This window comes from Vipera ursinii (genome assembly GCF_947247035.1).
Source record: "Vipera ursinii genome assembly, chromosome: 4".
Lineage (NCBI taxonomy): Eukaryota > Metazoa > Chordata > Lepidosauria > Squamata > Viperidae > Vipera > Vipera ursinii.
Genome location: NC_139514.1, coordinates 21,126,755 through 21,152,849, shown reverse-complemented (window position 1 = coordinate 21,152,849; position 26,095 = coordinate 21,126,755). Strand labels below are relative to the sequence as shown.

The following is a 26,095-nucleotide window of genomic DNA, read 5'->3' as shown; positions in this document are numbered from 1 at the left end:
GCCTGCAAGCCCCAAAAGAAAGGTAAAGATAAGCAGGAACATTAGATAGAAGGTGGAAAAGATTACTCTGCTCAGTATTTTGGGAATAGTTAAGGCTCCTAAGAAGCATTTGCCAAATGACCCACATGTATTTGATTAATTTGACTATGCCTTTTGTTTTGATCACAGGGATTATATATTTTTCTTATGAACTGGTTTATTAGCCAGCTGGAATTAGGCAAGTAACATGGGCTGCCACATAAATTTTTTTAAAGGCATTTGATTATAACTTTTAAATGGAGTTTATGTGTCTAGTGATAAATGATATGTCTGAATGCAAAGCTTCCAGGAATCCCCTAGCATTTTTGTATTTGGCTTGATCTAAAATATCAGATTGCCAGTTGAAACTGTGGTTGAATCTGTCCAAATTTTGTGAAATTAAAAAGTTTTCATCATATTTTCTGACTGCCAGTTGGTCTTTATAGATGCCTCTGCCAGTCCTCTGCCTATCTTTTGTACATGTTACCATGTCCTTACATTGTTTGCTATATTCTCAACACTTTCAGTTTCCTATAATCAAGTCTTCTTACTTCGTATGGCACAATCAATACATTGACAACCAAATATATTTGTAGACTCTACTGTGCTTATTGGGTTTTGTGTAACTATTCTGATCTGACATCATGCTTAAAACAAGATGTTGTGATGAGTCTATCATCCAGCTGTTCTCACTTCTCACACCCAGTGGTAATGTCCAGCATGATGTTAATAGGTTGTTGCATTTCCTTGCTTCAGAAGGAATGTCCATCGATGTGATTCAAATAAGCATAAAGACCAGTGGAAATACAAACTGTCTAAAATGTCTTTTTTGTACATAATTTACATTTGGGGGCCGAAGCTCAGCAATTTTCATAAAATTCCAGTCTTGCTAGCAAATGCATGTACATGTATCAATATATATGGGATAGTTTATTTTATTTTTATTTTATTTATTTGTGTCCTACCTTTATTAACAATTCAAGGCAATGAACATATCTAATACACCTTCTACCTCCTATTTCACCCACAACAAGAACTCTGTGAAGTGGGTTGAATTGAGAGAGAGTGACTGACCCAAAGTCACCTAGTTGGTGAGGTATTTAGGTGGGACAGCCTCATGTTCTTTTGTAACACACATTCTTTTTGGATGTTTTAGGTATAATATTGAACCAGCCCTATATTGTCCCTTTTTCTCTCTTGGGGCATGTATGGATGGACTGAACATTTTGTTCAATAAGCTTCTCGGAATCTCTCTCTATGCTGAACAGCCTGCGAATGGAGAAGTGTGGTGTGAAGATGTTCGTAAACTGGTAAGAGATTTAATTCCTAAATGTTTTGAAGTTAAGAGACAAAAGCAATAAATATACTACATCTTTTAAGTAGGAATAACAATAATAATCTTTATCTATTTAAAGCTTTGATTATACTACTCGAGTTGAACCTATGCTAAATTAGTTCTGCTTTATTCTTGCTGAAATTCTATTTCATCAGTCATAATTTATTTGAGTTAAGTAGGACTTAGGAGAAATTAAACTCAGTGTTAAATCTGTGATTGAGGAAAAAATAAGTCAGATTTACTAGTTTATGTGCATTTGTAGACCTTAAGCTCTAGCAATCACTAAGATGATTTCTGAGAACAGCTAGGACTGCACAAAATGCTCATATGACAAAACTAATTCAGACTGATTCTGTCTTCAAACTGCCTCCATTATTAGATGAAAATAAAATGTGGAATGCAGTTAGGCAGTTTTTATATTTAGATTTTGGTATGAAATTATCAGTGTTCACCACGTGGCCAATTTTTCAACTTTCACATTTTATTTTTAGGCAGTTGTCCATGAACAAGAAGGATTATTGGGATATATTTACTGTGACTTTTTTCAAAGGCCAGACAAGCCTCATCAGGTAACTCTCTAACATCAATGATCACTTTGAATTTGTCTTATCCTCACCCTCCAAAAATTAATTCATGGTAAAATATAAAACTTATTTGATTATTCAGAGCAAATTAAGGATATGCCACTAAAAGTACATTTGGTAAAAAAAATCTTACTTAAATCCAAGTATTTTTTTGTATTTATGCAATAATAACATGCTTAAGAATACAAAAACAGTGCAGATGATCGAGAATCAGAGTACACTACTTACCTTTTTTGATGTCTCCTGCATTAGAAGTAGATATTTACAAATTCCTTCTGTCCCACCTCGGATATCCAGAATTCCCAGGGTGACCAGTTCCTAAATTACGGCCTGAAAAGATGACAACTTTCAGTGACCATTGTTTTGGGAACAACTTAATAAAACATGTAACATAGCCTTAAATGAGGGAATGACAAAACCCATTACTTGGGGCTTTTATGGAAAGAATGCTTTAATGTTTAGCTCTTTTGTGATAATAATGTCACACAATTAAAAGTCCTTTCTTCATTTTAGTGCATAGAGAATATTTTGGCCACTGGCTATATTCTCTTAAGGTAGTGGCCCCCAACCAAGAATCGATTCCGCAAAGAGTGGTTTTCCATAGACTGGAAGGGGCGTGGTTTCATGTGGTACCTGCATCCTGCAGATAGGGCTTTGCTTGTTTGCGCAGCCCAGTTTCTGGCATGCCATGGACTGGTACCAGTCCATGGACCAGGGGCTGGGGACCCTTGTCTTGAGTCATATCCAAGGAGATAGCTTACTTTTCTGTATTCTGATTGATCAATGGAGCATGAGTTTCTTTTTCCTTCGTGTTGTATCAGAAACAAATACTGGCATTTGAAACCCAAACCCTATTTCAAATAGCAGTATCCAGTAAGCCTTTTGTAAATGACAACATTCTGTGATTGAAACAAAATGTTCTGTTCCAGCCTACGACTGGCCCTGTTTGAATGTCAGGGACAACCCCTTTTTATAGTCTACAGGCTGGAAAAACCCAAACAGATATTATTTATAAAGAAATCAAAAGTTCAAACAAAAGTTAAACCAAAAGTTCAAACATGAGTTAAACAGGAATAACAGACCAGGACTCTAACAGAAGATCTTCAGACGGTTGCCTTCAGCAGCCAGCACCTCCCACACCTTCCCCTTTTATCAGCAGTCCCAAGGTGTGGCTTCTCATTGCCTTCTCCTCTCACCAAGTTGCCTCATTGCCTTTCTCTGTTCTATTCTGCTGGATTGCCTCCTGCTCCTAGCGTCCCTGAATAGATCCAGCTGTGAATCATCTACGTCCAATACCTCGTGCTCACATGGCTGAGTCTGATGAGGAACATGACGGGAGGGGCTAGGCTGAGAGTCCTGCAGTGCATCAGAGCCTCCCTTTGACACCAAAGGCTCTCCAAACCCCTCCTCCTCTTCAGAATCATCAGACTCAGCTTCCGGTATCACAGGCGGACACTGAATCACAACACAAAAACCATGTTGGAATTAATAACATTATTCTTTATATATTCATTCAACTTTTAATATTTTAAGGACAGAAAAATAGATCTCAACTAATTCTATTATATCAGGTAGGAATCTATGTCTCTTCATATGTAGCTGAACTATAACTTTCATAATTCTTCATAATTATTGGTTGGTTTGGGTTGATGGGAATTGTAATTCAGTAATACCTGGAGGATGTTCTCACAACTGAAAAAGAATGGTAATCATTAAAACTGTATACTTTTTCCAAATCAGAATGAATATGTTTGGAAACTGTTTTTTCCTTTAAAGATGGTTAGATTAGATTACATTAGATATAAAATTATATCTGTATTAATTACATGTTTTAATAACACTATCATCTTAGATATTTCTTGCTTGGTCTTGGCCATTTTGGAGCATTGCGTTAAGCATTAATATACATATCAGGTCCCATTCTTAGATCTGATAGTACAGTTCTATGCAAAGGTATTGCTTTCTGGGTTTGGTGAGTATGTTTAAAAGTATAAAATTACACTGCCTTACATTTTAGGATCTGTGACTGAGAGAAAGCTCATGGAAGGAGCTTTTCTCGTTCCTTTGTTCCAGAAGTCCCCATACCTTCCCAAAAGGCACTTTAGGAAATTCTCAGGTACTATTGGAATGAAATGCTTAGTGGAGATAGGAATTTCCATAATCCTTCAAAACTAACACATCATCTACAGAAAATGTGATCTCCCAAAGCCCAGACAACACACTAAGTATTAGTTGGCAGGTGTGCAGTTTCATTCAAATTTTCAGTTGAATTCAGGGATTTGGGGTTCAGTTAAAAGTATAAGTAAACTAGAAAAGAAATTTAAAAATATGTAGAAGATTGAGTGCTGCAAAAGGCCTTGTTTTGCTTAGTCAAGTCTATAAAAGTACTTCAACATCAGTTTTGATATATTTCAAAAATTAAAATTTTAGATAATGCTATAATTATGAGCAGTTTGTGACTCTTACAAATTGTGCTAGTATTACTTTCATATGTTAAGATGGCAAAATATCGAATATTTCTGATAGAGAGTGGTTGTGTGAGTGTGTTTGTGTCGTTTTTTTTAAAATATAGGATTGTCACTTTACAATCCGTGGAGGTAGACTGCAGGAAAATGGAGAATATCAACTTCCTGTTGTTGTCATTATGCTAAGTTTACCTCAGTCCAGTAAAGGTTCACCAACGTTGCTCACTCCTGGAATGATGGAGAATCTCTTCCATGAAATGGGACATGCTATGCATTCCATGCTGGGAAGAACACGTTATCAACATGTCACGGGTAAGCAATCAGTATTAAAAGCCAAGTATTTTATGATATTTACACAACATATTGGTTTTTGTTCCATATAAAACTAATTTCCTTGTTTAATACTGCCTTCTAATCTATTTAACATGATCTTCTGTGATTCCTCAGTTTGCATCTAACACAGAAGATCATGTTAAATAGATTAGAAGGCAGTATTAAACAAGGAAATTATTTTTTATATGCAACAAAAACCAATATGTAGTCTGAATAAGATACAAACCAGGTCTGCACAATTCTTTTTTAGTCACTCATAGCTTTTTATTAGGGGATACTGTATATTCTTCATGAATGGAAACATGTTTTGATGTGGAAACAAAACAAATGTATCCACTTTCAAAACTTTTAAAAATAGGTTTAGTAGCAGAGAGCTGTCAAAATGAACTAACAACTATATGGCACTTAGACTTATATACTGCTTCATAGTGTTTTATAGCACTCTCTAAGTCAGGGGTGTCAAACTGCCAGCCCGCGAGCCAAATTTGTCACGCCAAAACCACACCCACCCCATTGCCAGCAATGGGAAAAAAGTTGTGATACGTCGCAACACGTCACGTGACGTCGCAAGTTTGATACCCGTGCTCTGTTTACAGTGTCAGTATATTGCCCCCAACAATCTGGGTCCTCATTTTACCAACCTCAGAAGGATGGAAGGCTGAGTCAACCTTGAGCCGGTCAGGATCAAACTCCTGGCAGTGGGCAGAGTTAGCCTGCAATACTGCATTCTAACCACTGCACCATCATGGGTCAAGTAACATACAGTCTTATTTATTAAATAAATCCAGGTAAGTTCATTCAAGCCAAAACATTCTGTTTTGGTTTTCTCCATCCACAGAACAATCTTCCAGTATTTGCTTGGCTTGTCCATGTAGTGTTTTGCCAACTCTAAATGAGTAGCAATGTTCTTTTGGGGGAATACGCTTTTTTCCTTGCAACCCTGTTGTTGTTAAAAATGTTTTCCTAATGGTGGTCTCCTTTGAACACTGTCATGTGCAATCGCAAGTATTTAATTTAGTCTCCTAGATCAGCAGTCCCCAACCTTTCTGGCTCCACGGACCAACAGTGGCAGCGAGGGGAAGGGGATGGTTTCGTGTGTGTGCCTGCTGCTTGCATAAATGGAGTTTCACATGCTTGTCTGCTGCTTGCACGTTATATTCTTTACAGCTATCTTTTTCACTGTGCCTTATCCAGTATCTTTCACTTCATTTTTGCTATTGTTATTCTCTTACATGCATTTTTTCCTTATCCACCTTTATTTTCCTACATGGCATTTATCAATCAACTCCACAGGAACAGGCCATCTTTATTCAAACCTATATCCCTTTCTCCATTCTCTTAACAGAATAACAGAGTTGGAAGGTACCTTGGAGGTCTTCTAGTCCAGCGGCCCAAAGCTTTTGGCCTCCAGGGACTGGTTCTGTGGAGAATTTTCCACGGACCAGGGGACGGGAGGGCATGATTTCGCACGCTGCCTGCATCCTGTATGTGCGCAGATGGGGCTTCGCTTATTTGTGCAGCCTAGTTTTTGGTGTGCCCTGGACGGCTGCCGGTCCACAGCCCGGGGGTTGGGGATCCCTGTTCTAGTCCAACCACCTGCTCAAACGGGAGACCCTTTCAGACCAATAGTTGTCCACACCCTTCTTTAAAATTTCCAGTGTTGAGGAGGGTCACAGGCACATGCTGAGTGCATTTTTGTTTCTTTTGTTAATTCATGCCTTAGCTTTTACTTTCCTACACATGAATCTCAGTCTTCCATGTGATACATTTTCGCCATATGGTGTCATAGATACTGAACTTTGCCAGCCATCCTACCGTCACGTACTTTTTATTAAGATGGTTAAGGTTTAAACTAGATTACCAGCTGTAATCATATTTCTGATAATAGTAAGAACAGTACTGGACTCTTCAGACACATTTTGGCCAACATGACACCCTTTCAAGTGCAACCTAGGGATTATCTTAGAAGTCCTGTGTCACACTAACAAAAGAATTACACAGTGTATTGACACACATTCAGTATGGGTAGAATCAAATCTATAGCCCATGTAGACCACGGGCCACAATGATTCTCTTAGCCAAGATGGAAATAACATCTTGAAGTTATTATGCTGTGTCTTTTGAGTCTCCCTCTCCAAAAAGCAACTTTTCTGAGGACGTTTTAGGTACATTTTTTGAAAAATAACTGATTCTGTCTTTGCTGCTCCAGAAACTGGCACTCTGGAAAGGCTTGAAGCACATAGGCAAGTATAATAGAGGAAAAGCTTGATTTGTGGAATGACTTTTGAAATAAGAAGAAATTATTTCATTATCAGATGTCTCGAAATAGTTGAAAAGAAGCAGCAAACCAAAAAATTTGTTTTTTTAAATGATTGACATCTTAAACAATAAAGGAAACAATATGAATGTTAGATATGTGATGTCATTAAACAGATGGGGATGATAATATTTGCAGACAGGATTAAATTCTCAGGCATAGTTTGATATTTTAAGAAAGCATAGAGTTAAGGCAATTGGACATTTGACCAGATTTGCTGCAGCCTGGCATAAGTTTATAAAAGGGGTGATTCACAGCTTCATAAGGTGCCTCACCCGGTTGTTCAAATATATTGTTTTACTTTGTGATTTGCTGAAAATATGTAGGAGTACTGTATGAATTTAGCTTTCCTGCCAATAAGTCGAATGATATTATAAAATGAAATATTTACATGACAATGAGTTATTGCAGCAAAACAGAAAGTGAAGAAAAGTTTTGAGAGAGACAGAAAAAAAATAATATATTTTTTTAGCTTCCTGTGAATCAATTTTTAATGTCATTTTCTATAGGCACAAGGTGTTCTACTGACTTTGCTGAAGTTCCTTCTATCTTAATGGAATACTTTGCAAATGATTACCGAGTGGTGAACCAATTTGCAAGACACTATAAAACGGGTCAGGTAGGAAAACATTTTTTCCTAAATCATTCCAATTACATAATGTTAAGTGAAAAAGTATTTTATTCTCCTCACTTCTCACCACCACCTCTCACATTAACCATTATACAAACAGAAGTGTAGTTGTTGAGTCTGTCTTTTTAAAAACTCTTCCTAAAACAGACTGTTACAAATCAGTATTATCTTAGCTTTTTATGTACTATAAGATTTTTCAAAACATTAATAGGTTAGGGATCTAAATTCAATTCAATTTATAGCAGACTTTCCTTATTTATCAGGATCAGACAGACATTCAGGTAGTCCTGAACTTACGGTGGCGGTTGAAAATGGAATTTCTGTCACCAAACCATGTGGTCATAAAGCAGGATTGCATCTAAGTGTGAGTTGGTTGCCAAGCGCCCAGAACATAACTACTGCTAATTATGACCATTTATTCAGTGCCATCGTAACCTTGAATAGTTTGTAGGTCAAGGACTATTTTTATAAAATTCAGTTGAAAAATTAGGTTGGAATGATTGTTCTTCAGGAGGTTTCAGTAGATCTGCTTGTGTACATCAGGGGTGTCAAACTCAATTTCATTGAGGGCCGCATCAGCATTGCGGTTGCCCTCAGGGGGCCGGGTGGGTATGGCCTGGGTGGGTGTGGCCTACTGGGTGGGTATAGCTAGAGTGCGTATGGCCTACTGGGTGGGCGTGGCCAGCTCTACATCGTTCGCATCAAGGGTGCCTATGGGGGCCTGGGCAGGAGTGGGACAGATCTGAGGGTCTCTGGCAGAAGAAGGGTCTCTGGGCCAGGGCCAAGGCTGTGGGGGCCGTTCCCTCACTGTTTCCAGGATGGCTTCACGGGCCACATGAAACCACTTCATGGGCCGGATCCGGCCCCCAGGCCTTGTGTTTGACATGTCTGGTGTACATGAAGGTGCAGCACTTTTGATATATAGAGCAAAAAAGGTGTTCCAGAAGGGATTTGGGCATGCATGCCACAACTATTGGCATCCTTTTAAAACAGCTGCATATTTTCCGAAAAATGTGTTTGAAGTAAGGAAGTGCTGACAGTATGTGTCAAGATGCTTCAGAGTCAGCATGGGCAGGCTGCCAGTGTCTCCATATCTCACAATACATATTTTCCTGGGATTGCAGAGCTACAAAGCCAAATCCATAAAAAGACACAGCTTCTCTAAGGAGATATGAGGAAGTATAAAATCAGTGCCCATGCCCTTCAAAAACCCCTTTCCTACTTTGGAGCAGAAATGTTCCACATAGTCTTTGAGTCCATGCAGGTTTATTTCCAACAGTTTTTGGAAGTGTTTTGCTTATACAACACTGCTTACTAAATTAAAAATATTCCAGAACCTAAGCATTTAACGTTAATATCACATAGATATTTCTGTTGCAAAGTAAATTGAACTTTTTAAGCAATTTCTGGAATTATGAAATTGAATTGTGAGTTGAAAGAAAAATGCATCCAGGAATTATTTGTACAGAGTAATGGTAAACATGCTTTCTTTGAAGTAGGTCCATAGATTCATTTTGCAGCTTTATTGTTTACCAGCTGCCATCTCTTATTTTTTTCAAATGCCTTAACAGAATTTGTTTCTTTTTAATTCACAAATTTGGAGCCAAGCATTTAGAACCCATTTCTTACATATTCCCAAGTCAGATCTTTGTGGAAATTGATTGACATAAACTTGCTGTGCACCAGGAAGCAATTGAGTCAACTTTAATTTTGACTTGATTAATAGACAGGATGGTAGGATTAAGATTGATTCCTGAAACTGCTTTTTTGTTTTAATGATTTTAAATATTTGCCTCTTGTGCATATTTTTTTTAAAAAAAATTGAATTATTTTAAAAATAATGATTGTTTAAATGTTTCATACTTTGTAATTTTAAATATAAATATGTGTAATCAGAATCTGAGTACAAACCTGTTGTTTGTTATGATAATGTGGCTTGCTTACAATCTATCTTGTTTTAGGAAAATCTTGTTTTCAATCTCTTAGAAGTGGAGCCAAAAACATGCTTGCTTTTTTCTTCATTAGTTATGCTCACTGAAAAGTGTTGCATTGATTTAGTGCTCCTAATTATGTCAGTTTTACAAAAATTTATGCAAAAAGCTTTTCATCAAAGATTCTTGGTTATGGAACCAAAAAAAAGTAGAACTAAGAAGTGAAATTTCCTTAAACAAAAGAATTATGTGAAAACTCTCAGTAAATAGTGCTTTTTAAAACAACTTTTACTTCTCAATAAAAGTCTAGTCTGTATATCTTCTTTTACATAAGACTTGCCTTGCTAGATCAAACTGAGGAAATTCCAAGGGCAGCTTTCTTTTCTCACTAATGGTTTGTCATATTTCTTACTAAATTCTACAGGGTGAGGACCTTTCAAGTTATTCTGCCCTAAAGATTTTCAGAAACACTGTGAATTTCTGTAATGTGTTTGAAATTATCTAGTCATTTAAGACAATAACTATCAATGCAATCCACATATCAATCCACTGATAATTATATATTAGGAATTCTACTTCCTTTGGACTATTCGTAATTTTATAACCTGTATATACCTATGCAGTATAAGCTATACATTACTTAGTATATAGGGCTTTTCAACCAGTGGTACGGGTACCTGGCAGTTGGTACGCGGCCATCCTAGAAAAGTGGTAGCAGGGGAGGGGAATGAGCTGAACCGGTGGCAGCACCGCACAAGCCTGAGTGAGCTGCAGGGCTGTCAGGGTTCGGCGGAAGCGCCAGGATCAGTGCTTCTTCAGGGCTGTGAGGGCTCAATGGAAGTGTCCGGATCAGCGCCACGCTCCAGCTGGAGCTCGGCGCTGATCCTGGCACTGCTGCTGAGCCCAGAAGAAGCGCCGATCAGCTGGAATGTTGCAGCATCTCCGGGGTCTTGTGATTTACATTCAGATGCTTGGCAACTGATTCAGATTTATGACGGTCACAGTGTCCCAGGGTCATGTGAAGTGACCAAAACCTGCTGCAACCACCCAACAGATGGGGGGAGGGAATAAAAACCAAACATACCCCACCCCACCCCCACTGCCAATCCTCAACAGAAATGCTCACAACAATGAAAACCTCGGACAGGAGGAAGAGCGCCACCGGGCAGGCAGGCAAGTGTCTTGGTCAGCTGTGGCTTGGGGGGCACTTTTTCAGTGCCATTGTAACTTTGAACAGTCACTAAGCGAACTGTTGTAAGCCAAGGACTACCTATACTTCATGACTTTTTTTCCTTTTTTGGGGGGGTCATCAAGTTTTTAACACCTTGCTAGGCGACTGGTGGAACTCGAATGTTGCCATATCCTAAAAGTGGTAAAATGGGTGAAAAGGTTGAAAAGCCCTGCCCTATAGTACCCATTTATTAGCTGAACACTGATAGTATGTCTCCCTTCAGTCTTCTAATAATAATAAAGTTGGAAGGGACCTTGGAGGTCATCTAGCCCAACCCCCTGCCCAGGCAGGAAATCCTATACCATTTCAGACAAATGGCTCTTCTTAAAAATTTCCAGTGTTGGAGCATTCACCACTTCTGGAGGCAGGTTGTTCCACTGGTTAATTGTTTTAACTGTCAGGAAGTTTCTCCTTAGTTCTTGGTTGCTTCTCTCCTTGATTAGTTTCCATCTGTTGCTTCTTGTCCTGCCTTCAGGTGCTTTGGAGAATAGCTTGACTCCCTCTTCTTTGTGGCAGCCCCTGAGATATTGGAACACTGATATCATGTCACCCCTCGCCCTTCTCTTCATTAAACTACACATACCCAATTCCAGTAGCTGTTCTTTGTATGTTTTAGCCTCCAGTCCCTTGATCATCTTGGTTGCTCTTCTCTGCACTCTTCTAGAGTGTCAACATCTTTTTTACATCGTGGTGACCAAAACTGGATGCAGTATTCCAAGTGTGGCTTACCAAGGCATTGTAAAGTGGTATTAATACTTCACGTGATCTTGATTCTATCCCTCTGTTAATGCAGCCTAGCATCTTTAACATGATACTTTTTGTGTTCATTTTTAGCAGGTATTTAGAAGTTCTAGCCTTAAGTATAACTAGAAAACCCATGACTTATTGGGTCATTGTTTCAGTTAGGTCATTGTTTCAGAGATATTTACTTATCTAAGTAGATCATTAGAATGACCACGAGCAGGCAAAAAAAGCCGTGAGAGCAAAAGCCATTTCAGATTTGCTACTGGCTCCCCCACTGACTTTGCTTTTAGGAGGTTTGCAGGGACAATGAAAATGAGGAAGCTGGCAGCAAAGGTTGCAAGTTGTGTGGATAGGTTCTACCCCGCTATGCATCCTCCTCTAGTCTTCCACCCTGCACACCCTCCCTTCACCACAGCCTCCTCTGATCCCACTTTTGTGCGCCCTTTCTAAGTTACGGTGCATTCTTCTGCACCCTCCCTGATCCTTACTGCACCTCTTGGTCACCCTCCCTGACCTTGCTGGACTTCTTACTCCCTTGCTCCCTCCCCCACCAGGTAACAGCCACTTACTTGGACTTGCAATGTCCTGTCAGCCTCCCCACTTTCCTTATGGGAAGATGGTAGGGAGCATCAGCATTCCTAATCAGATTTAACCTTCCCCCTGGTTTCCCCATTGTCTTGAGGAAGCTGTTACAGATGATTGGAAATGATTATTACGTAACCGTGGTTGAATGCAGCAGCAGGGCGGTCTTGAAATGGCAATGCTGAACCTTGTCAAGTTTCAGTGCCATGGGAGTCATGAGTTCCAAATTTTGTAAGTTGTCTATTTGAGGTATCTTGGCTCAAAGCTTGTTGAAATAAATAAATTATAATCAGAGGTGCTTCATATACAAACTTTTTCTTATGTTTAAAGACCTTCTGTCAGTCAAAACTGTACATAGATATAATTTCCAACAATTGCATATTTACAAGTTGCCGTCTAGCAATTTTTAAATATGCATGACTTCCAAATAAGTTGTTCTATAATTTTCACATACAACAGGATGAATATAAATGTGGTTTTGCCATAAAAGGGTATGGAGCAAAATATCATGTGCGATACATAATAATAATAATAATAATTAATAATAATAATAATAATAATAATAATAATAATAATAATAATAATAATAAGAAGAAGAAGAAGAAGAAGAAGTTGGAAGGGACCTTGGAGGTCATCTAGTCCAACCCCCTGCTCAGGCAGGAAACCCTATACCATTTCAGGCAAATGGCTGTCCAGTCTCTTCTTAAAAACCTCCAGTGTTGGAGCATTCACCACCTCTGGAGGCAGGTTGTTCCACTGGTTAATTGTTCTAAGTGTCAGGAAGTTTCTCCTTAGTTCTAGGTTGCTCTGACGCTGAAGCTCTGATCTCAGGAATAATATGGTGTTTCAACTGTGCTAGGATAATACAGTATTTCTTCCTTGCAAATATCCTAAAGACTGTGTGGCACAGAGGTAAATTATTTATTTATGTTGCCCATTTCCTATTAACAAAGAACTCCCTCCATTTGCTCCAGGGAATTGCAAACCTGAGTTTCTATTCAGTGTCTTTGTGGGATTGTGGTTTACCAAAACATCAATTAGCAGGGTTCTGCTATTTTGTCCTGTCTTAAACAGGATGACATTTGACAGTTCAAAACCCTTTTGGGGTGGGGGGGAATGTGATCTGAAACAGTTAAAATACAAAACTGTGAAAAATGCAAGTTACATTGGGAAAGCCAATTTGACTGATGCTCTGCTAAGAATTACGAGCTCCATAAAATAAACCCATGTACTGCTGTGAAAAGTTTCCCAGTGTTTTTAGTTTGTTAGTCAAAAAAAATACTTCAGTGGGGAGATGTCAAATGTGCAAATGGAAAAATCTGTTTTAAATGTTTCGTGTACCATAGTAAGACATAACCAGTCAAAAGGACATTTAAAATGAAAGAAGATGTTGGATTATATCAGAAATCAATTCTTTCTTTCCACCTCTAAAGGCAGCAAAGAAAAGCATCTTCTGTGGTATGTCTCCTTGCATACTCATAGATCTCCTGTCTCTGAATATGAAGGTTTCATTTACTTATAAAATCTGCTTGTTATTAATAAGGCATATTAAGAAAACCAAGATCATGGCATCTGGCCCTCTCAATTCCTGGTAAACAGATGGGGAAGAAATGGAGGTAGTAACAAATTTTATTTTCCTGGGCTCCAAGATCACCACAGATGGGGACTGTAGCCAAGAAATTAAAAGACGCTTGCTCTTGGGGAGGAAAGCCATGGCATATCTAGATAGCACACTAAAAAGTAGAGACATCTAGAAAGAGTGCAGAGAAGAGCAACAAAGATGAGGAGACTGGAGGCTAAAACATATAAGGAACTGTTTTTGGAATTGAGTATATCTAGTTTAATGAAGAGAAGGACGAGGGGTGACATGATAGCAGTGTTAAAATATTTAAGGGGTTGCCACAAAAAAAGAGGGAGTCAAGCTTTTCTCCAAAGCACTTGAAGGCAGGACAAGAAACAACGGGTGGAAACTAACCGAAGAGAGAAGCAACCTAGAACTAAGGAGAAATTTCCTGACAGAACAATTAATCAGTGGAACAACCTGCTTCCAGAAGCTGTGAATGCTCCAACACTGGAAATCTTTAAGAAGAGACTGGACAGCCATTTGTCTGAAATGGTATAGGGTTTCCTACCTGAGCAGGGGGTTGGATTAAATGACCTTCAAGGTCCCTTCCAACTCTGTTATTCTGAATAATACAAGACAAATTCAAATTGCCTTGCATAACCATTTCACCTTGTGCACTCATTCACTACTTATTTTTGCAAAACATATGGCTGTTCAAATCAAATAGGCATCCGAGAAGATACTCAGATAACAAACTGGAGATCACTACTGCATTTTTTTAAAAAAATTAACACCTTTTTTTGGGGGGGGAAAAGCTGATATCAAAAGCAAGTATGAACAGCACAATGAACAATTGAACATAAAAACTATTTTAAGGCATTGTCCCCCCCCAGCTGAGTGCTTTGCAGGTGAATTAAAATGTCAGCTTCCCTAACCCAGTGCCACTGCTATTTTGGAATTAAATTCAGCATACCTGAAGGGGAGAATTGTTGTTGTTGTTGTTGTTGTTATGTTCTAAAAAGTGGTAGGTATATGTTCAAGATCAAATCATGGAATTGGCAATCTTCTTTAATTTAACATGGAACTTGCACATATCTTTCATGTTATAATAGAGCTCCTTTTAGTTTTAATAAAATCATGAAAGAAGAGAATACATGTAGTTCAGAGTTGGAGTGTGCAGTTGGTGCTCTCTGAGCTTAGTTGTTTGCTTGAAGATGTTTCTTTACCCAACTAGGTAACATAAGTGCAAGATTGAGACTCTCACTGATGATGTTAAGTTGTTGAGTAATGAAATGTTTTCATGCAAACATCTAAGCTCAGAAAGCACCAACAACTCCACAATGAACTGAAGCAATGTAAAAGAAGAGTAGGGCAAAATTCCTCCCCAACAATGTGAAAAGACTGATAAAGTCCTACAGAAAATGATTACTTCAAGTTATTGCTGCTAAAGGTTGTTCTATAAGCTATTGAATCATAACATTTGCTTAGTTTTTACATGTGGCTTCTCCATTTTGGCTTTCTTTTTGAAAAAATAAATAACATGGTATAATATGTCAGGTGTTGTTGTTCATCTAAGGTTGTATTTACCTACTTTTAGGAACTGCTAGGCCAAAAATGCCTAGTGAACCTCCTTTTACAAGAAAACAAAAATATTTAGAACCTCTTGTAGCCCTTCTTGTGTTGAGCATACTTATGTTGCAGTGTGAGTGAAGATGTAGATTGTAATACAATGATGCAGTATTGTATGTGTATTTAATTTAGGCCTGTTCTCCATATTTACTGCCACATCCTCCTTGTTTAATCATTGCATACCACTGCATCATTATGGGCTATAGTTCTGGAGCCCAGAGGAGTAAAAGATTAAGTGGTAAAGTAGTAATTATCAGCTACTTTCTTTTATTAGAAGAGCTAGGAAGAAAATATTGTGTCCATTTGTTTAGCTTTCATCTGTATGGTGTTAATTAGGACTGTGTGTGGTCTGACATGGAAGTCTGTTTTTTGAGTATGTTTATGTTCTTTACAGTTTGGAAGGGAGAAGAGAGCTATTTTTTTAATTAAAAAGTCTGACCCTAATCAAAGGATCCATATCTGGGGAATAAGGCCCAGAATAGTTGCATTACTACTGTATGGAACAAATGTGTATTGGTAAAATGGTGCTATAGAAAATTACAGTGTTGCTTATTTAATGTTCCTAAATTTTTATAATTATATGACTGTTTTTGGATGGGAAAATTATAATCTTGCCTGAATGACTACTATGCGGAAAAGCCTTTACGTTTAGGAACATGTCTTATCTATTTTTCACTTCCAGGATCTCTTTAATTATTATTTTTTTTGTGTTGAATAGCTTTTATGCAGCTGATTTGTTTTATTCACCAGATATAATAATTGGTGTAGACTTTAGTATATTGGGGTGTGTGTGTGTGTGTGTGTGTGTGTGTGTGTACCTTTAAGTTACTACTGACTCCTGGCAACTGCCTGGACTAGTCCCTGCAGTTATTTTGGCAACTGTGGAGTCCTTGGTACTCTCTGAATTTGGTTGTTTATTACAGCTGTTTCATTACCCAATTAGGTAGCATTATCACTGCAAATGAGTGTGGGGTTTGCTCCCTGTTTACATACAAGTGTCTGGGCAGAACATACACACATACAGTTTCCATACAGTTTCTGGCAAAACAAGCCAAGTAGTTTCCTTCTTGGTAGTTCCTTGATTTGTTTTCTGCCTGGTAGTTTGCCTGGTATGGATCCCTGCTTATCTGAATACTGGAAGGGATATATTTTAGTCTTTTTTGTTTCCTTCCTTTTTTATTGTCTTTTGAATGCTGTGTAAAGGTAGGTATCTCTATGTGTCTAATAACGGCTGATTTGTCTGAATGCTAGGCTTCCAGGAATTCCCTAGCATTTTTTATTTGGCTTGCTCTAAGACGCAAGTACTTTCCCAGTTGAAATTGATTTTGAATCTGTCTTATGGTGTTATGAGATTAAGGAGTTTTTGCCATATTTTCTCACAGCTGATTGGGGATCATGAATATACTTATTTTATTTATTTATTTATTTTAATTCCATTTATATCCCGCCCTTCTCCGAAGACTCAGGGCGGCTTACAAGCTTAGCAGTAGCCTTCATTCTATGTATATGCCTGCTTATTAGGGCTTTCACACACACCCCAAGCGGCATTATTACAAAGTCAGCTTAATTGCCCCCAACAATCTGGGTCCTCATTTTACCTACCTTGGAAGGATGGAAGGCTGAGTCAACCTTGAGTCTGGTGGGATGCGAACCTGCACTAATTGCAGGCAGCTGGTGTTACTTAAGGAGGCATTAGCCCACTGCTCCACCAAGGCTCCATACTCTGCTAGTCTTTAAGCTGTCTGTCTTACACTGCATGTTATAAATGAACCTTGGTTTTTCTGGCAATATTTTTAGACGTGGTTTGCCACTGCCTCCTTCAGAGGACTGAAAGAGTTGCCCAGCTGGTCTTGTGCCAAAGGTGGGACTGGAATTCACCGTCAAGCAATTTCTAGCCACAACACCAGACCTGCTCTTTGTATTGCTTTAGTGTATTGTATATATTTCACATGTAAAGTTTGTGGTGTGATTGAAGATTTACCAAGATTTTGTAGAAGCTAAGAAAAGCTTTCAGTTTATTAGGCAGGATTATATGGGTTAAGAAGTAGCAGGCTGCACCTGGAAAATGTAGTCTTCTGTTGAGCTTTAAGTTAAAAATGCTTGGTTAAGATAGTTCAAATCATTAAAAAAAGACTATAGATAGCAAAAAAAGATATTGAATCAGTATTTTAAATTTTACATTACATTAAAATACAAAGTCCAAAACCCAATGTTTATGTGTTATGATTCCATGCATAAGATTGTAATTCAAGAACGGTCTCCTATTAAAATTAAAATCTACATCAGATTTACTTTTTAAATGCAAAGTTATTTTATTCTATTGTAGACATTGAGCCATGCCTCCACCATTTAGCCATCCATTTTGCCAAAGAAGACATCATTTCCCTCAGTAAAAGGCATCGGGATCTTTGCAGACATTGACATGCACACTGCTAGTTTATATATTTTGAAAAGATATATGGTTTAATGAAATTTAGCATCTCAGGTTTCAATGCAACCCTAACATTTAGTATATATGTGTTTTTGATCATTTTTAGTTCTCTGTTCTCCAGTGCTCTTGGCTGTGTTTCCACTTGTTCTAATACTTCTCTTTCAGTAATAAGCAGGTAACAAGGTGGGGCTAAACTAAGCATCTCTTTATAAAGAACAATTAGAAACCCAGACTTTGTTCCTTCTTAGCTTAAGGATATTTTATAAACCTACCTTTATTAGCATTTATTTTTTGTTAATCTTATATCAAAATTGTTTGAAACCTGTTCTCTTTTTCTTCTCTTTTTCTGTTAAAGCCGCTACCTAAAAACATGGTATCAAGACTCTGTGAATCTAAAAAAGTGTGTGCTGCTGCTGATATGCAACTTCAGGTATGTTAATTGATTCAAAGCGAAGTTAAATATATTTAGAAGTTGTAACAAAGCTTAGATTACTCCACTAGTCTTAAATTGTAAGATGTAATTGATTAATGTAGAGTTTGTGCAATATCTTAACAACACTGGAGTATTAAAAAAATCTTATTTTAACATAGTCCATGATTTTAATGTCTGTCTGTCTGTCTGTCTGTCTATCTATCTATCTATCTATCTATCTATCTATCTATCTATCTATCTATCTATCTATCTTTACTTAAAATTACTAATCTGTTACACCCCCTTAAGGGTGTAAAGAGTATAAAGAGTTACACTGGCTTTCTATATCTCTCTTAATTCACTACATAATAAGTGACATAATCTGAATAAAGGTCTTGGTTGCTAATGAGAAATTGCAGCAGGCATTTTGATGAAATAATGCCAATAGTATATAGCTTTATTGCAGTGTCTTTGTATATAAAAATCTTCCTTAATCCAAAATTATTTAGGAAAGGCTGTAAATTCAAGTCCTGTCTTAGGAATGAAAGCCAGCTGAATGAATTTGGGCCAGTTGGTCTCTCTGTGCTCACCTCACCTCACCTCACCTCACCTCACAGGGTTGTTGTTGTGGGGAAAATAGGAGGTAGGCATGTTAGGTATGTTCCTTGAGTTATTTGTAAAAATAATAAAAGTGGGCTACAAATAAGTAATCATATAATGAAGCTTCGTTTGTTTGCCCCTTAAGTTAAGTGTCTTGGAATCCACCAGTTTGTAATATAATCTGTGGAGGAGAGGAAACAGGTTGTTTTCATTGCAGGAGGGGATTTATATGGTTTGTTAATCTAACTTTGTTGTTTTACAAAATTAAAAATTAAACAGGACTGATATAATCCTTTAGAAATGTTTACATTTTATTTATTTGTGTGTTTATCAAGTTTCATCAGAAGTGAATCTGGGTTGTGTACAACAATGTGTAAATTAGAACAAATTTATAGTAAATGAACCTATTTTATCCTAACCATAATTTATATGAGTGCATGTTTTAAATAAAAATCTAATTTATTTCCTTTCTAAGTTGGTCTATTTAAGGTTAATTTATGTCATAAAATCTTAACTTTTTTCCATCTTCCATTATTTTTATTTTAAGGAGAGTTTGTTTTATTTGCAACAAAATACTGAATACAGGTTTCATCAAATATTCTTTTATGAAAATACTTTTCATGTGTATTCATGTATAATGAAAAAACCTTTAGGTTAACTTTTGAGGAGATTAAGCAGTAAAAAAATATTTTTACAAGCTCAGTAGGGATGGAAATCACATCAAAATAATTCCCTTTTTTACTTGTTCCATTTAACTAAATGTAATACTACTTGGTAAAAAAATGATGCATGATTTATTAGCTAACACATAATCCACATTTTAGTCAATTCATCCGGTATTGAGTGAAAACCAAGCCATGTAACTCATTAACTCTGCTAGTGGTGGCTGTTTGGAGATTAACTTTGCTCAAATAATCTCTTCAGTTTGCTTCATGTAATTAGGTTGATGACAACATGAAATGATTCTTATTTTTGTGAGCAACTTTAAAGAAGCATTAACTTTAAAGGGAAGGAGGGGATCTTGCTCAAATTTGCAAATGTTCCCAAAGCTCTGCCTTTAGAGAACCTCTGGTAGAGTTTAAAAGGTGGGAGCAAGTATCTATGCTTGGGCTGCCTTTTCCCCCCAATATACATAGCAGGGATAAGATGATGCCATCAAGATGGCAAGATGGTGCTTGTTGACCTGAAAAGTAGACCCCACCCCTAGGGGAAAAAATACAGGATGATGATGATGACGACGACACGTAGCAGGAATTTGACCAGTCAAGGAACACATCTGGTGTCCTAAAGTCCCAATGAAGATGCTGACTCCTGGTCCTCTAGATATGCTATCTTTAAAATAGTCGGTTCTGAAAGGCATTGGCCCTTACTGCCTTGAGGGCAAGAGTAATAATGGTACAGTCATAAAAACTTTTTTTTGGCAAAGAGACAGTTCTTTTGACATAAGCTTTCATTGGAAATTGCGGGAGGATTAATGTGAAAGCAAAAACATTCAATGTTTTTGCTTTGACAGGTCATCCACTTCAACCTGCAAAGAACAAGGACAATCTGAAACGTATTTGTGGTTACATGCCTGTCTCTTCCAAGTCACTGCAGGATATCAAGGCTTAGATAATTATACTTTTAAATTCTTTGCTATTTCCACTTCATTTCTCTTCCAAATCCATAGTTGGACTAGGGAAATGTAGAATACCAAAGGTGCTTATTTTTTATTTTTAACATCAGAGAAGTAATTTCTAGATTAGGCAGATGGATGGACTGCTGTTTAATTTTTATATTAAAAGTCATACATATTTCAAAAGTATATTTGAATCACTCCAAAGTATTAAGTTTTGTTTCCCCCACCGCAAAAAAAAAGCAATCAAAAAAGTTCTCAGATACATTTAATAGCCTCCCAGACACTAGGAGCAAAAAAATAAAAAGGTGTCCAGCAAAATGACTTGTCCCAACAAAGGCTGGTTGTAATGTTCTGCCAACTTTCACAGAGCTTGGAGCTAATAATTGGTTGCTTAGTTTTATTTTAAATATCTGGGTGTAGTTAAGTCAGTGTTAAGCTAAATGTGTAAGTTAAATGTGTGTAACCTGTAGTTTAATCTTAATTTCACAAATCATTCCATAATTTATTTCAGTTATATAAAATAACAGAAGTTTTATCCATCAATTCTAGCAGGGTAAAATTTTCGTAGTCTGAAGAGTGTACAGGCATGCAAAGAAACACATATTTTATGCAAAAGTATGCTATCATTTAAAGATCAAACTTAACAGTCCCATAAAAGTAGACGGTTTTGAAAACTTGAATGCATCAACAAAATAATTGTAAATTTAAGTTGTTCGATATGATTGTTCTTGAAGAAGAACCAAAAAGTACATCTACTATAGCCTTATTTTTTTAAATTTTGCTCCAAGTCTGGTTAATCATTCTGAATGCTGTATGTTTGTGCGTGTGTATGTGTGTGTTGATTTCTGCTTTTGATTTCTATCAATATATTTGTCTAGGTTTTTTACGCTGTCTTGGATCAAATATACCATGGGAAACATCCTTTAAAAAAGTCAACCACAGAGATTTTAAAGGAAACTCAAGAGAAATTTTATGGATTGCCATATGTTCCTGACACTGTGAGTAGCATATCTCATAAATTAAGAAAAATAAAGGTTAGCAATTGTCATTTCATATTAACCGCCAAAGGTATTTTCTTTTAGTGGCATATTCAACATCCTATTAAGCATTTTGTAATGATTTCTTAATGAATATATTTTCCTAAAGTTCTCATAATTAGGATTTCAAGAACTGTCTGACTTTCCCCATTCTGTGGTTTTACTTTTAGTGCATTCCCATTCCTATCATAGTTAATGGGTACCACTTGGGATGCTACAGACATTTCAAGGAGAAGGGAACACAGGATAAATGTTATTCTCTTGCGTTCTAATGTACACTTCATAGAATATCCAGAGAGATATAGTCTGACATGCACCAATGAAAGAACCTTTAGAATTACATGTAATCTCATAGGGGTTTTTTGTTTGTTTGTTTTGAGTTGTTAATGTTTTATAAAAAAGCAGGTGGGCTATTTTAGAATCAAATATACATTGTTATCAATTCAGTTTACAGGAACAGAAATTCAAAAACTTACATTTTTGAATCAGTTTTGAAAATAACACTACGCTTTGGAATGCTTGTCATTTACTGCTTTAGTTAAGTGTGTGTGCTTTGAACAGGGTCATCTTACAATAATACATGGTAAAACCAGCTTGAAGAAAACAGATAATGAAGTGAATATGGGATAGGCCTCCTTGTGCAATGTTCTGTAAAAACTCTGTGGTGGCTGCTTCATAGGGGTCATTTCATAAATTTAACATTAATTTCGAAATCTTGATGGCTTCTTTTCAAAGAAGAGCTTTTCATTTCTGTATCTAAACAGGTACATTACCGATAACGCCATCGTGTTAATATTGCAATGCTGTATATTCGCACTGTAAATCACCCTGAGTTTAGTAAAGCTTACTCCTAAATAGACACATCTAGGTTTCGTACAGAGAGACCCAGAGGTCTCTACTTTTGCCTGTCTTTTGTAAGGCATTGAAGAATTGGATTTTCCCCCAGCATTGAGTCAGGAAGTTAAGGGAACCTAATTTATTTGGTTTGATTTGTTACGGATGTATGAGCTGCTTCGAGCACAAGATATTTTCATTGTTTTAGTGGGTTTTTTTTTACCTTTTAAAACTTATTATTTATTATTCAAGTTACATGACTGTCATCTTAAAGTCATATCTCTGGGCGGTTAACGTTATTAAAAATATTAAGGCATAGAAAGCGGAAAACAAAACTGCAGCCACACTAAAAAACAGATCCATTAAATTAGCAGAGCAATAGCAGCAGCAGTTCAACTTATATACCACTTCATAGTTCATAGTACTAGTAAGCAGTTTACAGAATCAGCATATTGCCTCCAACAATTTGGATTCTCATTTTACTGACCTTGGAAGGATGGAAGGCTGAGTCAATCTTGAGCCAGTCAGGATCAAACTGCTGGCAGTCAGCAGAATTAGCCTGCAATACTGCATTATAACCACTCTGCCACCACAGCACAGCATAGGTAGTACATGGGTCCAGCTTCCAGCTCCTGACCCAGGTTGGTGTCACTATTTTTCTAAGCTGCCCAGACTCACATGGCAAATGGTAGCCTACTGAATTAACAAAATTATTTTTTTTTTATTTTAATTCCATTTATATCCCGCCCTTCTCCGAAGACTCAGGGCGGCTTACAAGCTTAGCAGTAGCCTTCATTCTATGTATATGCCTGCTTATTAGGGCTTTCACACACACCCCAAGTGGCATTATTACAAAGTCAGCTTAATTGCCCCCAACAATCTGGGTCCTCATTTATTAAGTTCCATTGAGATCTAATGGACATATTGATAACTAGTCTCAGTAATTACAGTGAAGATTTTCAAATCCCAACAACTGGTTGTTATGTCAGTCCTGTGCTCCATAATGGCTGGTATATTTCTGTATTCAAGACCCATATGGTATCTTTCTAAAAACAGCTAAGTGCTTAACTGCATGTGAAATTCCTTTCGTCTTTTCCAGTATAAACTACTACAAAAATATTTATGTCTCTTGTCCTACTTGGTTTATTTATGAGTTGCTAATAAAAGCAGAGAAGCGTTATAAATGGAAACCTTTAATCTCTTACTTGACTCACTTTTCAAAATGTCACGGGTCTTTTAAACTCTTCTTTTACATTCTATTTTTGAGTTCCATCTATTATTTTTATATTTTTATATATGATTTTAGGTTATAATTCCCTACACCTGGGATTGAGTCTCATAGTGAAATTTATTTTGGGTAATCATAAGTTTGCATTATTAAAAGGCAATAATGTTAATGACCAGAAGATTATGAAGTATGTCTAAATAGCACTGAGTAAAAAATTACTTTAAATCTAAGCCTAAAAATACGCATTAAATCAATGTCTACAAATATGCAACCACAGAACCTTGTTCACTATTATATGTCCTGAGGATAAATATTTCTTTCATCCTCAAGTTATTACATGTTCTTTTTGTTACTCTGCATAATGTAATTTTAAAAACTAGATTTCAAAAGTCATAGTTAACACAAAGAATTGCTTATTCACAATGAATGGGTACAAACAAAAAACATGTCAGACTCCTAACTACACAAAAAGAACACTTAAATAATTTCTAATGCCAGGCTTCACAAGGCTGTCATAAAATTAGAAAGAGGAACAACTTGCAACAGGCCATTTTGTTTTCTAGATCATAAAATGCTAGTGTTTTATTCAGCAGTAGAGTTGGAAGCAGTGACTATAATTTGGGATCTGTTGAACATACTGTATAGAAAGTTGAGTTTTAGGGCCTCAGGTGTTAATTTTTTCTTAACAAGATGACTTAAAAGTCAATTTTGCTCTATCTTCAAAGTCTTAATTCTCTTTGGAAATAATTCTGAGCCTTTTACAATTTATTTTTTATAATTTATCTTGCTTTTATACCCTATGCCTTGGTTCACTTCTCCAAAGCATGTAACTCTGATATGATTCATCTCATTTGTTATAGTTTTTCACAAAACAGCATACATAACTTTCATGGAGTTTGGAAAATGCTGGACTAGATACATATATACCTGCTTCTGTATATGACATGCATTTGGAATATTATTTGTAAATGGAAGTCTTTCTATAATCCAGGCTCAAATCTTAATTCAACAAATTTTTACTAGTGCATTATCACAAACATAGGTTCTATAGGCATTGAGATGACACTGTATTGGTGTTCTAAGGAGACAGGCAACTAACTAAACTTTACTATTATATAAATTTCCTAATTAAAGCACTAGACCAGGGGTAGGCAACCTTGGCTCTTTTATGACTCATGGACTCCAACTCGGATCTGGCGTGCATTACGGAAACTTGGGTGGGTTCGGAGGGAGGGGTCCCTCTGACTGAATTATGCCCCCCAGGTTTCCGTGTGCTACACCGGCCACGGGCTCAGGGTAGGGGTGGAGGGGTGGCAGTGGTTATCAGGGAGACTTTATGTCCGCGGGAGACCACCATTGTCCAGATTGGCGGGAGTGAGCCCCTCCTCCTGAGATGTGGCCCTCGGGTTCAGATGGGCTTGTTGCTTACATACCTGGCGCCGAGCTGTGTGGCAACAACCCTGCCCGAGCTGCTCGACACCTTCTCAGGGTTGGCGGTGGAGTTCCCCAGGCTTATGGTACTGGGTGACTTCAACCTGCCTTCACTGGGAGGGTCGTCTGAGTTGGCTCGGGAGTTCATGGCTTCCATGACAGCCATGGGCCTGACCCAAGTAATTCAGGCTACTCCGCGAGCTGCATTGGCTTCCGGTTGCCCTTCGGGTGAGATTCAAGGTGCTGGTGATGACCTATAAAGCCCTAAATGGTGAGGGTCCGGGATATCTGAGGGAACACCTGCTGCCAGCATCAAGCTCCCTTCGTCCAGTGCGCTCCCACAGGGAGGGTCTTCTTAGGGTGCCGCTGGTTAAAGATTGCCGATGGGTAACACCCAGGGATAGGGCCTTCTCAGTGGGCACGCCTGCCCTTTGGAACCAGCTGCCCGCGGAGCTTAGGACTGCCCCTGACCTCCGTTCATTCCGCCGGGACCTGAAGACCTGGCTCTTCGAGCTCTCTGGCCCAGGCTGAGAATTTTTAATTTTTAATTTTAACTGGGGTTTTTATTTTCTCTCAGGGTTTCATTTAATCTTTTTTAATTGTTTTAACTTTTGTATGGATTTTCTTTTAAATACCCTGTAAACTGCCCTGAGTCCTTCGGGAAAGGGCGGTATATAAATCTAAATAAATAAATAAATAAACTCCCAGAATTCCTGAGTCAGCTATTCTGACTCAGGAATTCTGGGAGTTGAAGTCCATGAGTCATAAAAGAGCCGAGGTTGCCTACCCCTTCACTAGACTAACAAAATAGCAAATCGATCATATTGTTCCTTGTCAAGAAGAAAACTTCATATTTTTGTGAGGATTTGTTTGTCTTACTTTTATTCTTTATATTTAAAAAGATTCTGTTTTTTTTAGTTATTATGGACGTCTTTTTTAAATAGGAATTTGGTGAAAATATTAATAGCGGCTTACCGTTCTTTCGGCATTAAACCACATATGCTTCACTTGCTATTTTGAATGGCGATACATTTTGTAACTGCATGAACTTAAAAGGATAAAAATAATAGAGCCTTACTGCATGGGTAAATATTCTTAGACATAAGGCATCTCAAAGGCATGTAATAAGGCACTGAAAA

General features: G+C 37.4%; 1 protein-coding gene across 1 annotated transcript in view; it reads left to right on the top strand.

Annotated features, from left to right (window-relative positions):
• MIPEP (mitochondrial intermediate peptidase) overlaps positions 1-26,095 on the top strand; it is a 62,874-nt gene that overhangs the window by 25,672 nt on the left and 11,107 nt on the right. The window contains exons 11-16 of the mRNA XM_083362221.1: positions 1,175-1,328; positions 1,846-1,923; positions 4,511-4,715; positions 7,563-7,672; positions 18,152-18,226; positions 21,305-21,424. Of these exons, the coding sequence (XP_083218347.1) occupies positions 1,175-1,328; positions 1,846-1,923; positions 4,511-4,715; positions 7,563-7,672; positions 18,152-18,226; positions 21,305-21,424 (742 nt within the window). The remainder of the gene's footprint in view (positions 1-1,174; positions 1,329-1,845; positions 1,924-4,510; positions 4,716-7,562; positions 7,673-18,151; positions 18,227-21,304; positions 21,425-26,095) is intronic.